Source organism: Onychostoma macrolepis, chromosome 09, assembly GCF_012432095.1.
Source record: "Onychostoma macrolepis isolate SWU-2019 chromosome 09, ASM1243209v1, whole genome shotgun sequence".
Classification (NCBI taxonomy): domain Eukaryota; kingdom Metazoa; phylum Chordata; class Actinopteri; order Cypriniformes; family Cyprinidae; genus Onychostoma; species Onychostoma macrolepis.
The window spans coordinates 10,528,105-10,541,794 of NC_081163.1; the positions used below are offsets into that span (position 1 = coordinate 10,528,105).

The 13,690-nt window shown below is 39.5% G+C and overlaps 2 protein-coding genes across 4 annotated transcripts; both read right to left on the reverse strand.

The window, feature by feature from the left end:
* Window positions 1–895: 895 nt before the first annotated feature.
* LOC131546658 (sterol 26-hydroxylase, mitochondrial-like) lies at window positions 896–9,938 on the reverse strand. 3 transcript variants are annotated; one of them, XM_058786424.1, is made up of 9 exons: window positions 9,033–9,553; window positions 8,538–8,728; window positions 8,141–8,340; window positions 6,890–7,087; window positions 6,631–6,794; window positions 6,379–6,545; window positions 1,701–1,782; window positions 1,413–1,613; window positions 896–1,328 (listed from the first exon to the last, which is right to left on the reverse strand). In XM_058786424.1, the coding sequence occupies exons 1-9, from the start codon at window positions 9,270–9,272 to the stop codon at window positions 1,194–1,196; spliced, it is 1,578 nt and encodes a 525-aa protein (XP_058642407.1). In that variant the 5' UTR covers window positions 9,273–9,553; the 3' UTR covers window positions 896–1,193. The 3 variants fall into 3 exon arrangements, 2 of the variants coding, with proteins under 2 accessions (XP_058642407.1, XP_058642408.1); XR_009272763.1 differs by lacking the exons at window positions 896–1,328; window positions 1,413–1,613; window positions 1,701–1,782 and adding exons at window positions 1,980–5,470; window positions 5,754–6,124 and having other exon boundaries at window positions 9,033–9,938; XM_058786425.1 differs by lacking the exons at window positions 896–1,328; window positions 1,413–1,613; window positions 1,701–1,782 and adding an exon at window positions 1,980–6,124 and having other exon boundaries at window positions 9,033–9,938.
* Window positions 9,939–10,139: 201 nt separating this feature from the next.
* LOC131546659 (mitochondrial chaperone BCS1) lies at window positions 10,140–13,621 on the reverse strand. The gene is made up of 8 exons (XM_058786426.1): window positions 13,449–13,621; window positions 12,912–13,303; window positions 12,655–12,794; window positions 12,322–12,516; window positions 12,101–12,164; window positions 11,174–11,346; window positions 10,916–11,033; window positions 10,140–10,537 (listed from the first exon to the last, which is right to left on the reverse strand). Exons 2-8 carry the CDS (start codon window positions 13,229–13,231, stop codon window positions 10,285–10,287), a joined length of 1,263 nt encoding a protein of 420 aa, XP_058642409.1. The 5' UTR covers window positions 13,232–13,303; window positions 13,449–13,621; the 3' UTR covers window positions 10,140–10,284.
* Window positions 13,622–13,690: the final 69 nt, after the last annotated feature.

Here is a 13,690-nt window from a genome sequence, read left to right on the forward strand (position 1 = left end):
TGGGGCGTGAAGAAAAAGTAATGTAACTAGTAGTGTAACTAATTACTGTTGACAGAAAGTAATAAGTAAAGTAGCAATATTACTTTTGAAAGGAGTAACTAGTAATGAGTAATATATTACATTCTTTGAGTAACTAGCCCAACACTGCTAGAGACCATTCTATTATTAGAATTAATCACATGTGATTGTATTTACATCATATTCCAAACAGACAGTGAGAATTCAGAAGCACAACAGTCTGTGAGACATACTCTCTGTGGGCAGCAGCTCCCGGCTGACGAAGGCTGCATCCACATCCTTTAGCAGGATGATGCTTTGCTGTGGAGCGACACTCAGTAAGTGGTTGAGGCAATCGTCAGACAGGCTGCGGTCACTGAGACTCATCAGACAGATGCTTTAACCCAGCTTGCCTGCTAACAAAGTTCTGAAATAGGATAGGTTTAAGGATAGGGTTAGGGCAGGGGTGTCCAAACTCGGTCCTGGAGGGTCACTGTCCTGCAGAGTTTAGCTCCAACATGCCTCAACACACCTGCCTGGAAGTTTCTAATATACTTAGTAAGACCTTGATTAACTGATTCAGGTGTGTTTCATTGGGGTTGGAGCTAAACTCTGCAGGACAGTGGCACTCCAGGAGCAGGATTGGACAACCCTGGGTTAGGGTAAGGGGATAGAATACAGTTTGTTCAGTTTAAAAACCATTACATCTATGGAATGTCTCCATAAAACATGGAAACCAATGTATGTGTGTGTGTGAGTATTTCATTTGCTGCATATTTCCATTTGTTTAATTTCTATAAGTTGCGTTCTAATATTTATCTGTTGTAGTGATAAATCATAAATATTTATAATTTCCCTTCCGATAATACTGAACAATAACAAAAACAGAGACTCTGGATTCATTAAAAAGTTTAATTGATTTTTAAGTTCATTTAATACATTAATATATCAGCATAATTAAATACAATTCACAACAACAATTTAATGGCAAGAGATATACAAAACTGAGAGGGAAAAAAATCATTTTCACAGTGTAATACAGGGTCCTTTATACTGCATATCCCAAAGCACAATAGAAATATATCCAGACAGAGGTAAAGTAGTTGACATTCACATGATTCACACTAGCTGATCATTTTCATATACTGTATGTACACAGGGAGCTTATATTTTGCTGAAATGGTTGTATTCTTTAGCTATGGTTCAGAAGATGTCTTCTGTCTCTCCACAAAGTGGAGGTTCACCTGTCTGTCTGGCACAAGCACTGTGCGATTGAGTGCCCTAACCTCACCTACAGCTGGGTCCGGTCGGATTTCAAACAACTTGATAAGCTGGAATGAAAAGATACAATTAAGAACCACAATTCATAATGTAATATAACTGTCTGCCACAAATTCTTTCAAAGTCTTTCTTACCCTTGCCAAAGCCAGATGCATCTCCAGTTCAGCAATGCGACGGCCAACACAGCCTCTGACTCCAAAGCCAAATGGGATTGACCCAAATGGGTTGGGTCTTGTTCTGCCATCTCGGAGCCAGCGATCAGGTTTGAACTTTTGTGGCTCTGTGAAGACTTTCTCATCGTGGCTGATTGCATAGTGGCACAGAGTGAATGTTGTCTGTTTTTAAAAAAACAGCTGATTTAGTGGCGCCAATTTATGAACTGGCAACCCTTTTTTCATTCTTACAACGTGGAGACAGTTTACCTTTTTAGGGAAAAAGTATCCACCAATAACCACATCATTTTCTGCAATAAGACGAGAATTCATGGGCACCACAGGGTACATCCTGCACATGAAATTACAGAGATTATAATACGCAATTATACACTACCAGCCAAAAGTTTAGAATAATTACGATTTTTAAAATGTTCCTGAAAAAGTCTCTTATACTATATATATATATATATATATATATATATATATATATATATATATATATATATATATATATATATATATATATATATATTATATACACACACACACACACACAAACACATAAGAAATTATATTCAAATATATTTTAAAATGTATTTTTAGCAGTCTTTTAACACTCCAGTCTCCATCCATCAGACATCATTCTAATATGCTAAATTGTTTTTTTTAATTTATTATCCGTTAATGTCAAATAATAATGGCTCTTATTATCAAAGGTTTTTGCGGCCTAATATTTTTGTGGAAAACGTAATATACTTTCTCAAGATTCGTCATGAACTTAGCCTCCATGGTTTCTCCCACTCACCACCAGAGGGCTCCTCACCTGAGTATTGACTTTTTTGTCCTTGACTTTTTTCCCATAATCCCTGTACCTCGAACTAATTGACAACCCCTATCCTGTTTGTATTTCTGCTGCTGCTTTTAATAAAGCCACAAATGGATTCCAACTCTGTTGTCCCTTCATTACAGAAGACATCACCCTCCACGGATCCAGCGGCACTTTTTCAGCTGACTAATGTCTCTGCTCAAGCAAGCGTATTAGCCGCACAACAACAACAGCTCAATCAATTAACATCGCTAACAGAGGAGCTAGTAAACATGCTACAACATCTTCGTTTACCCGCGCCAGTCCCGTCAACACCACCAGTTGGATCCGCAGCTAACCCTGCCCTCTCAAGCACAGTCACCACCAATCCATGGCTTGCTGCTTATTGGGAAAGCTTTGGATTGGGCTACAGCAGTGTGGAACAATGAACGACCCACATTTCCCTCATTTTTGTGAAGTGTTCGAACTCCCAGAAGGAGGCAAGGATTGTCTTCAGAGAATTGTCTCCAGCTGTCTGCAACCAGTTGCTCTCAGAACCATCCAAGATGCCACTGTTTACACATGCAACCCACTGCAATTCCTAACTTTCTACAGAAGTATAGTGATTTAGTAGAGGCCTTCAGCAAGATCAAGGCATCACAATGTTCTCCACTTTAGTCCAGTGACTGTGCTATTGAGCTCCTTCCGGGCACCACACCTCCTTGAGGTAGAATTTTTTCCTTTGAACCAACCTGAGTCAGACCTTCTACTTCACCAGCTTAAGTGGAATGCAGGGCTCTGTCCATGCATCAACTATCCAGGCCATAACAAGATCACTGTAAATTTCCCTACCGTCTACCTCTGGTTCCAGCAGCACTTGAACAGCTCTGAACTGCCAAGTATTTCACTAAACTAGATCTACACCTCATTCTTTGCATTCTCCAGCAGTAGAGGGCACTACGATGCTAATGATGGGGATCATCGACTCTCCTGGTCCTCAGCAGCCCTGCAATCCTTCCAAGACTTGAAAGCCCAATTCAAATCCGTTCCCATTTTTCACCATCCCAATCTAGAATGTCCTTTCTTTGTTGAAAGCATCGGTGCCATTCTGTCTCAGTATCATGGTATACCTCCAAAGCCCTTCCCTTGCGCTTACTTTTCTCACAAACTCAGCCATGCAAAATAGAGTTATGATGTTGGGAACCATGAATTACTGGTCATGAAGGCAGCATTCAAAGTGTGGCAGAACTTTGAAAAACTTTGTGAGGGGACTAAACATCAATTCCAAGTCTTGACTGATCACCGAAACCTGGAATATTTGCACACCAAGAGACTCAATCCAAGACGGGCAAGATGGGTCCTATTATTTACACACTTCCATTTCACCATCACTTACCTTCCTGGTTCCAAGAACACCAAAGCAGACGCTCTCTCACAACAGCATGAATCCTCACTCAACTGCAGAACGAGGATCCATTATCTCCCCCACACTCATACTTTCTCTTGTACAATGGGACATTATGACCAAGATAACCACTGCTCAAAACTCAGATCCACTTCGCTGAACTGTTCTCCAGGCAAATCTTATGTTTCCCTCTTCCTCTGTTCTCCTCTCTGCTTCTGGTGACCCACCATGCAGGCTGACACCATAACCCATGTCCAGAATGGTTCCACAATGGTTCCACAAGCAATATATCAAAAACCCATTCCTCAGTGTCCCTGGTCACACATTTCCATAGACCTTGTTACCAATCATCCCATCTCCCAAGGTAACAACACCTTATTCACTGTAGTAGATTGCTTTTCAAAAGCCTGTCAACTCATCCCATTACTGAAGCTGCCTGCTGCCTTCGAAACCACTGAACATCTGTGTAACTACATGTTCAGATTCTATGGCTAACTAGAGCACATTGTCTCCGACAGAGGGCCTCAGTTCACCTCCCTGGTATGGGCTGCTTTCTTTCAGCAACTTAACATTAACGTCAGTCTCACTTTTGGTTATCATCCACAGTCTAATGTTCAAACTGAATCAAGAACTCACACGTTTCCTCAGAACATACTGAAATACTGATCAATTAGATTGGAGCCACTATCTACTCTGGGCTGAATATGCCCAAAACTCTCTACGCAAACCCTGAAAAGGCTTAATCCCTTCTCAAAGTGTGCTCAGCCCCTTATTCCCCTGGTCAGGAGAACCCACAGACCTCCCTGCAGTCAATGAATTGTAAGCAACCAAGGCCCCCCACCCATCATTGTGGACGGCAAAGAGGCCCATCAGGTGCAAGATCACCTGGACTTCAGACGCCGGGGAGGAATTCTATTGTATCTTGTGGATTGGGAGTGTATGGCCCAGAGAAGTGGTCCTGGGTCATTTCACAAGACATTCTCAACACCTCATACTGCAACATCTAGACAGACCAGGGACTTATGTGAGGATTCTGTTTGTGGACATCAGCTCAGCTTTTAACACTATCATCCCAAACCTCCTCCTGCCCAAACTAACTCAGCTCTCCGTGCCCACCTCCGTCTGTCAGTGGATCACCAGCTTCATGACAGACAGGCAGCAGCTAGTAAATCTGGGAAAATTCAGTTTGTAGACAACACCACTCTGATCAGCCTCATTCAGGATGGTGATGAGTCTGCCTACAGACAGGAGGTTAAGGAGCTGGCTGTCTGGTGCAGTCTTAACAACATGGAGCTCAACACACTCAAAACAGTGGAGATGATAGTGGACTTCAGAAGAAACCCCCCTGTTCTCCCTCCACTCACGATCATGAACAGCACTGTGACTGCAGTTGAGTCATTCAGGTTCCTGGGCACCACCATCTCCCAGGACCTAAAGTGGGACACTCACATTGACTCCACTGTGAAAAAGGCCCAGCAGAGGTTCTACTTCCTTCCTTCCTTCCTTCCACAGTTCTACTCCGCCATCATTGAATCCGTCCTCTGCACTTCTATAACTGTCTGGTTCAGCTCAGCTACCAAATCTGACCTCAGAAGACTACAGAGGGTAGTCCAGACTGTTGAGTGAATCATTGGTACAACCCTCCCCATTCTCCAAGAACTGTACTTATCCAGAGTGAGCAACAGGGCTGGCAAAATCACTCTGGACCCCTCACATCCAGCACACTCCCTCTCTGAAGGGAGTCCGGTTGCCGTCTGGTCGATGCTACAGAGCTCTGAGCACCAGAACGACCAGTGTTTTCCCTCAGGCAATCCATCTCATGAACACCTGATGATAATTGTGGAACACACAACACTATTCATATACATACACACTTATTTATCTAACACACAAACTTAGTCTACATTTCAAATTTGCACATAATATACCTGTACATACAAAACTGTCTATTGTAATATACATGTACATACAGTTGTCAATTTGTATATTGTTATTTCTTATTTACTTGTTCTATTTTTACTCTTTTATTATCTGTGTTTTTGTTCTGTCACTGTCATTCTGTTGCACTGTGGAAGTCACGAAAACAAATTCCTCGTATGTGTAAACATACCTGGCAATAAAGCTCATTCTCATTCTGATTCTGATTCATTGCAGAGTTCCATAGTAACTATCCAGATAGACCTGCCCCTCGATCTTGAGGAAGACCCCAGCATTGATTGCCTCCTCACGTCAGGAGCCGCTTGAGCTCAATTTTGAATAAAAGTATGAATTTCTTCTTTTTTATCTTGCTCACCCCAAATTGTTAAGTGGTAGTGTTTTACAGTTTCCAAAATAAAATAAAAAAATTATGCTGCACAACTGTTTTTAATATTGAGAAAAAAAAAAAAGTTTCTTGAGCAACAAATCAGCATATTATTATGATTTTTGAAGGATAATGTGACACTGAAGACTGGAGTAATGGCTGCTTGGAATTCAGCTTTGCTATTGAAGGAATAAATTACATTTTAAAATATATTCAACTAGAACACTGTTATTTTTGAATTAGAGTAAAATTTCACAACATTATTGTTTTTACTGTATTAATAATCAAATAAATGCAGCCTTGGTGAGCATTTGACTTCTTTTAAAAGAGTTTTTACTTATTCTAAACATTTCACCAGTAGTGTATAGTATATGCCAAATTTATAGTATGTGTCAAATGTTATTTTGACTTCTTAAATGTTTATTATATTAACCTTAATGCTTCCTTGATGACAGCTTTGAGGTAAGGCATGCTGTTCACTTCCTGTGCTGTTGGGATTCTGTCACTCTTCAAGACTCTGGTTACATCCTGATACAGAGCCTCCTGAGCTTCTGGATCTCTTGAGAGGAGATACAGTGCCCACAACATAGTGTTGGAGGTCTAGAACATGAAGAGAAACAAATTAAATTTAAAAACTTATACATATTTTGTTTAAACAGTCAACGATACATTAAATCTCTCTTACTGTGTCCACTCCAGCCAACAGCAGCTCAGAAATACTTCCATAAACGTCTTTACTGCTCATCTTGACATTGGAAAGCAGGTAGGTGAGATACTCCCCAGCAACCTCCTGATTTGCATCCAATCGCTTCTGAATGGCCTCCATCTTTATGTCAATCATTTTTCTGGCTATAATCCATAAAGACAATACATCATCAAATGGCAAACCATGCCTGTATCTCTTATAGTCTATCTGAAGAAGATGTGTGAACCAACAAGCTTACCAAATTTGAATATGCCTTCCCAGCCATTAATGTACCACTGCCAAAATGGCAAGTAATTGCGAGTCCAGTTTGGAAGGAACACCACAGGCATGCTATAGGTGAACATTTGTGCAATAGAATTAATGAAATCTTGTGTCTCGGCAGGAATCTCTTTTTCCAGGCAGCCAATGCGTGTCTCAAACAGAATGGATGAGATCCCTGAATTAGAAAAAGATTAGTAAAGAACTTCACAATTTTTGTGGGTAAATGGAAAATGTGTTAAAAATTGGTTGGCACGTGATAAATTGGCATGCACATTAATTCTAATAATATAAAGACAATAATTTGTTTCATAAAATGGATGGATAGTCATGATTTTAGCTATGATTTTTGTTGTATGGCTGATCACTGTATTTGATGCATTATTTCAACATTATTTCTGGGATCATATAGAATAAGGATGCCACTTAGTAAACGTTTTCAATGAAATAACTCAATAATAAAGCTTTGAATACTCCAAAATATTTTATTATGTTTAAAAAAAACTTCCTGATATGTCCATAGTATTTTAATATGTAGGCAAATATTTAGTAAAAACAATAATACCCACGAGGACAAGCTGTATTATGAATATTTGTGGTCAGAAAGATTTTGTTGAAACAAATTAATACTTCCATTCAGCAAGGATGCATTAAATTGATCAAAAGTGACACTAAAGACATTTAGGTAACACTTTAGTATAGGGACCAATTCTCACTATTAAGTAGTTGCTTGCTTATTAGCAGGCCTATTACAAGGCCTATTACTAGTACTTATAAAGCACATATTCTGCATGACCATATTCTACATTCCTAATCCTATCTAATACCTAAACGTAACAGCTACCTAACTAACTATTAATAATAATCAGCAAATTAGGAGTTTGAGGCAAATGTCATAGTTAATGGTTTGTTAATAGTCAGAACTGGACCTTCTTAAGATTCATATCATTCTATTCCAAATAGATGCTATACCTTTGAACTTTATATTTATAAATGTTGATACAAACAAGTATCAAGTAAGCATTAAATGCTTACAACATGTTGTTGTTGTAAGCATTTAATTCATATAGTAGTGTCAGGCTGGCTTCTAATTATCCTCATGGGAACATGGCAACTTGCATCTATTTAGGGCATTGTGAGAAATCAGTAACACCCTTGGGAATCTGTAAGCAAGTTGCATGTTCTGTTGTCTGATTTGATCTCATTTCAAGCGCTTATGGAAAGGAGATACCTTCAAGGGAAAAGCGATAAAGCTCATTGGTCAAGTTAGAGACCCGATCACCAGTGGGGCTCATCTCCCGCAGATAGTAAATTCGTTTGATGAAGTCTGTGACCACTGCATTGACCACATCTCCATACTGAACAGAGTCCTTTGGATGCAGCATGCGTTTGTTCAGCACTGTCCGCAGTTTGTACCATTTCTCTCCTTCTCTGTTGAAGAACATATTGTCTTTTCAGAAGGGCAACAATAAACAGCACAACTTCATAAGTTTACATAACATCCCACGAATACATAAGCCAAATGCACTTTGGCCTTAGAAAATCTCCAGACATGAATAGACTTGCATAATGTATTCCAAAACAAACCTATGTTACAGATACCAAACAATTGTGTCAAATGTTTTTACTCTGTGAAAGGGCCGTAGCCGATGCCTTTCATGTCACGGTACTCTGTCCACAAAGTCATGTCTCCTCTGGAAGGAAACTTCTCATCTTTTCTAAGGAGTTCCTCCACTAAGTCCACACTGTTTACTGAAATGGCTTGGAAGTTTCCAGCATTCACTTTGTACAAAGGGCCATAAAGCTGTTTTTCATACAACTGTAGAGATGAAAAACAAGTGGTGAAGAACAAAGAAGATGTGCTAGTGAAGAAATATCTGGCTGATTTTGAGATAAATTGCATTGCATCTCTAAATTGTTTCAGAGCAACAAATAAACATCAGATTGAGATCACAACTAATACACTGAATTACTTAAAAGTGTTCAGTTATACAAGACAGTTGTTTCCTTGCTATGCAATGTCCTTAAAGGTAAAAACAGTGACAGTCTGAATACATAAAGGGAAGCATAAATAATTTACAGTCACATGATAAACCAACTATAACTGTGGTATCTCTCTGTACCTGCAGCTCATGCATACGATTCAGGTACCGTTTAAAGATCAGTCTGTACATCATCCTAAAGGTTTTGATCTCTGGGAGGTCAGCCACAGTCTTGAGCTTGCCGTGGCTGTCCTGGACAGTGACAGAAGCAGCAGCATTACCCACTGCCCCTCTCCTGACGTCTGTGGCCACTGTCATGGGCCTCAGAAAACTGAATCCGATCCTTCTTTCTGCAGAGCTCACTGCAAGACGAACAGCCATTATGGAAGCGGGGAGAAGAGTGAGGCAAAACACCGATACTGTTTCTCATGGGAGGGAAAGGGAGGTGGGGCAAAGCCTCTCTAGTTAACCCTTCACTATCTGCTGTAATTTAAGACTACGTGTGGATTTGTTTTTAAAGGTGAAACACCATTATCATACACATAATGATACTGTAAGATTATTGCCATCAACTGGTAAATTATCTTCACTTTAAAAATGTCATCATTTACTCACCCTCATGTTGTTTCCAACCTTTGTCTCTCCTCTGTGGAATACAAAAGCTGCTCTTTTTCATACAATGAAAGTGAATGTTGACCACGGCTATCCCTGTCCTCATACTGTTTTGGAAAACAATAGTGTGAACATTCTGCTAAATTTCTGCTAAATGTGTTACACCAAAGAAATAAGGTCAGGCAGGTTTGGAATTACATTAAAGCTGGGGAAACAATGGCATTTTCATTTTAGGTGAACTATCCCTTTAAATTTCACCTTTCTTCCAAATCCTACAAGGCATAGTGCAAACAAAAGGTTTTGAACCTTTTCAGAATCACATACCTGTGTACATTGGCTGTTTTCCCTTGAAATAAATGAGCTGTTTAGCACATTTTTTTTCTTTCAATAATCTAAAAAGGTTAGATAATGTAATAATGTATACAATACTGATGTTATGAACAACAAAAAAAGTAAATGTTATTTCCCACTTTTACTGGACATGATTCAGTATACACAAAGCAAATCTCAGGAGAACCGTAATATACTGGTCATTTCTGCAAATGAAGCACATGACTGTAAACAATGAGCAAGACAATTAGTGCATAATAAATAGTGCATCTGTTGTTGCTTAACCAATAACAGTAACAACAGAAAACAATTTTTTTTGGATTTTATTACACCAGTGTGTGAAAAGCCTTCATCCAGGTACAAATTTCAAAGAATGATTCGTTAATTCTGTTTATCACTCGCCTGTTGCTCAGTCTGCATCATACAAAAGTCTGTATTGTCTGTAGAGGCTTCACTCCTGCATCTCTGCAATGTTTTTGATGGAGCCAGCCGGGTCTGTCTTGTAGAGCATGAAGTGTCCTTGCACCTGAGCGGCGCTGAGTTCTGTGTGTGCTGTCAGTGCTTGCTCGGCGAACCTCTCAGCCACAGCTGCAGACTCCTGAGGGTAAAACCTCCGGAACATCTGAGTCAGCTGCCAGTGAGAGCAGTAGCCCACGTACTGCTTCAGATCAACACGGCCAGGTCGGACAAGAGCCGGATCAAGTCTGTAGCACACGGAGGAGAAAAAAAGAGAAAGGGGAGAAAAGAAAACAATACCATGTTATAACAAGGAAAACACAGGTGTTCATGACTATTGGGTACTTACTTAAATATATAAAATATATTTTATGTATTAAATATTTTTATTTTATGTATTAAATATATTTATTTTATATATTAAATATAATACGCATTTCGATAAATATTCAATTATCTGCTAAAATCTGCTTTTCACCATCTTGCACTGTAAAACAAAAGTTTATTACCACTAATCTTCGTTGTGTTAATAGGCAAAAGGGCAAGACGACAAGGATTTTACATTCCAACATATATCAAAACAAAAAAGTAATGCACAATGAACAAGCTGCAGTATTGAGCTTTACCTCTCAATGAAATTAGTTGTCATGAACACAATTCGGGCCTCTGAAGATGCCACTCCATCCAGACCATTCAGAAGTCCACTGAAAGTGAGCCTTCCCATGCCCTGATAGGCCAGTGGATCTGTGAGAACATATGGCTGTTAATGCCATGGCTAGAGACCAATCTATTATCATAATTAATCACATGTGATTGTAATTACTGTACATTATATTCCAAACAGACAGTGAGAATTCAGAAGCACAACAGTCTGTGAGACATACTCTCTGTGGGCAGCAGCTCCCGGCTGACGAAGGCTGCATCCACGTCCTCTAGCAGGATGATGCTTTGCTGTGGAGCGACACTCAGTAAGTGGTTGAGGCGATCATCAGACAGGCTGCGGTCACTGAGACTCATCAGACAGATGCTGTAACCCAGCTCACCTGCTAGCGCAGTTCTGAAATACCACCAGAATGGTAATGGTACTTGGGACTCCAAACTGTACATTTAACTGATTGCATTCTTGAAGTGATATTATACCATTAAAAAAAAAAAGGTTCTTGCACAGCAGAATAAAATTAGCAACATATACTATTGCATTGTGTCTAGTAACAGATTATTAGAATCAATAAATACATACATAATATTATAGGTATATGTAGTACTGTTCATAACTTTGTGGTCTCTAAGATTTGTAATATTTAAAAAAAGTATCTTATGCTCACCAAGGATGCACTTATTTGATCCAAAATAAAAACAGTAATAATAGTAATATTGTGAAATATTATTACAATTTAAAACAACTGTTTCCTCTTGTAATATGCTTTAAAATGTAAGTTATTTCTGTGATGGCAAAGCTGATTTTCAGCAGCCGTTACTCCAGCCTTCAGCGTCACATGACGTGACCCTTTAGAAATCATTCTAATATGATGATTTGGTGCTCAAGAAACATTTATTATTACTATCAATGTTGAAAACAGTTGTGCTGCTTAATTTTCATTTTACTTTTTTTTGTGGAAAGGATCCTTTGATGAATAGAAAGTTCAAAAGAATAGCATTTATTTGAAATAGAATACAAGAATATCATTCGGTCCTCTGATATTTAAATTCATATTGTTGTAACTTTGCCTGCACCAATCTACACCCTGTATACTTTATCAGACACTATTATTCATAGTAACATCTACTATAAACAAAGCAACTGTGCTTACATGAAGCTGCTCTTTCCACAGCCTGGGGGTCCATACAGCAGATATCCCCTCCTATACGGAATACCTGATTGAAACATATTCATCAACAAAATTGGAATAAAAAATTAATTGAAACATAAAACAAACAATTGTATTTATTATTACAAAGATTTCACATTACATTAGAGGTGTGCAGGCATTTTTTCCCTAATATATCCAAGTATGAAAAATGCTTTTTTCACCTCTGTCAGTGTACCACTTAGGATTGCCAATGAACTCCTTTACATCATCCACAATCCTCTCCGCCAAACCATTCTCCAGCACTACTGAAGACAGAGGGCGTCTCCGCCTTGGAAACCCAAACGGCCTCCACTCTGCTCCAAGTGCAGTGTACATCACAGTTCGGCCCTCTTCCTGCTTTAAAGCAAGTTCACGTGCTGCACGGACACAGACTCAATCATTAAGACTGCAACATATTTTTGAAAAATTCAGCCGATGGGAAATTCACAGCAGGTGCTGTCACAACACTGCTGAATGAAGGAAAAATGAATAAAACAAAATCTGGCTGCTCATACCTTCTTGAAGTATGTTGAAGAATATTTGCCGGTCTCTGCCCAGAGCAGTGAAGGTGACGGACTCCCAGGGCGTTCCAGTGTGCAAGTCCACCATCTGCTTTTCTCTGGTCCTCTCCACTCTGATCCACTTCCTGCCATACCTGAAAACACAAAGCCTCAGTCAGAAACATGAATAACTATGTGCTGGCTTGATTTCTAAGAGGAAGTCAAATCAGCAGCACATTGAATGTAAACTGCCCAAAGTATTCTGATCGTACCAAATGATGTGGTTGCCTGGACTCGGATGGAAGTCAAACTGCGTATGGACTCGTCCACTCTCGTGCTGCATGTATGAGGTCTCTACACTCAGATGCTGGGTGTGTTTGGCATGTTTAGTGATCCAGCTTAAGAGCCAGTGATAACTTTTGTCTCTGCTTGGGACCTCCAGCGTGATCATGTAATTTCTTCTGAAGAAGATCATGCCGACCTGTGCCCCTTTTCTGGCAACTGCAAGTGCTGTACCAATACCAACTAGTCCAAACCCTGCCCCAAAGTAAGGGTTGTCCTTTAGGGCTCCAATAAAATCTGACAGGGTCATGATGAAGGTGTCTTCAGGATCTCTTATTCAGTCAGGAAAAGCTTTTTTGTCCCTTCATTGGCAATATGCAACCTACATTCACAGCAGAGGAAGTGAAACCATTTTCATTTTAATTCTGATGAGAGCCTAGAGACTGATAAAACATTATGGCAAGCTGTCACTGATCAGGTCTCCTTTAATTTAAATAAATGCAGATTTAAAAACTCTCTATACTTACGGCAGAGGAAATATCACACCGCATTTTACAAACAACATTCTTTCTGTTTGCTTAAAATTAGCGAATAATACGCGAATAAGATGCAATAAAGCAGACCCTTTCTACATTAACCCAGCGTTGTCTCTCATTGGTGATTGAACAAATCAATCTTTTGGGTGAGTCGAATCTTTTCCATGACTCGGTTGAACCAATTCACAAATCAATCCTGCATTAAACTCGCTTTATTTTGAGCCGGTTCTTTC

Excerpts from the sequence above, each read along its gene's own strand:
- LOC131546659 (XM_058786426.1), bottom strand. The coding sequence starts at position 13,231 with ATGACCCTGTCAGATTTTATTGGAGCCCTAAAGGACAACCCTTACTTT. Across the intron at positions 11,347-12,100 it reads TGTGGAAAGAGCAGCTTCAT|AACTGCGCTAGCAGGTGAGC; the intron begins GTAAGCACAGTT and ends GTGGTATTTCAG. Across the intron at positions 11,034-11,173 it reads GGAGCTGCTGCCCACAGAGA|ATCCACTGGCCTATCAGGGC; the intron begins GTATGTCTCACA and ends ATGTTCTCACAG.
- LOC131546658 (XM_058786424.1), bottom strand. The coding sequence starts at position 9,272 with ATGGCTGTTCGTCTTGCAGTGAGCTCTGCAGAAAGAAGGATCGGATTC. Across the intron at positions 7,088-8,140 it reads TTATCGCTTTTCCCTTGAAG|GGATCTCATCCATTCTGTTT; the intron begins GTATCTCCTTTC and ends TTTCTAATTCAG. Across the intron at positions 6,546-6,630 it reads TGTTGGCTGGAGTGGACACA|ACCTCCAACACTATGTTGTG; the intron begins GTAAGAGAGATT and ends TTCATGTTCTAG.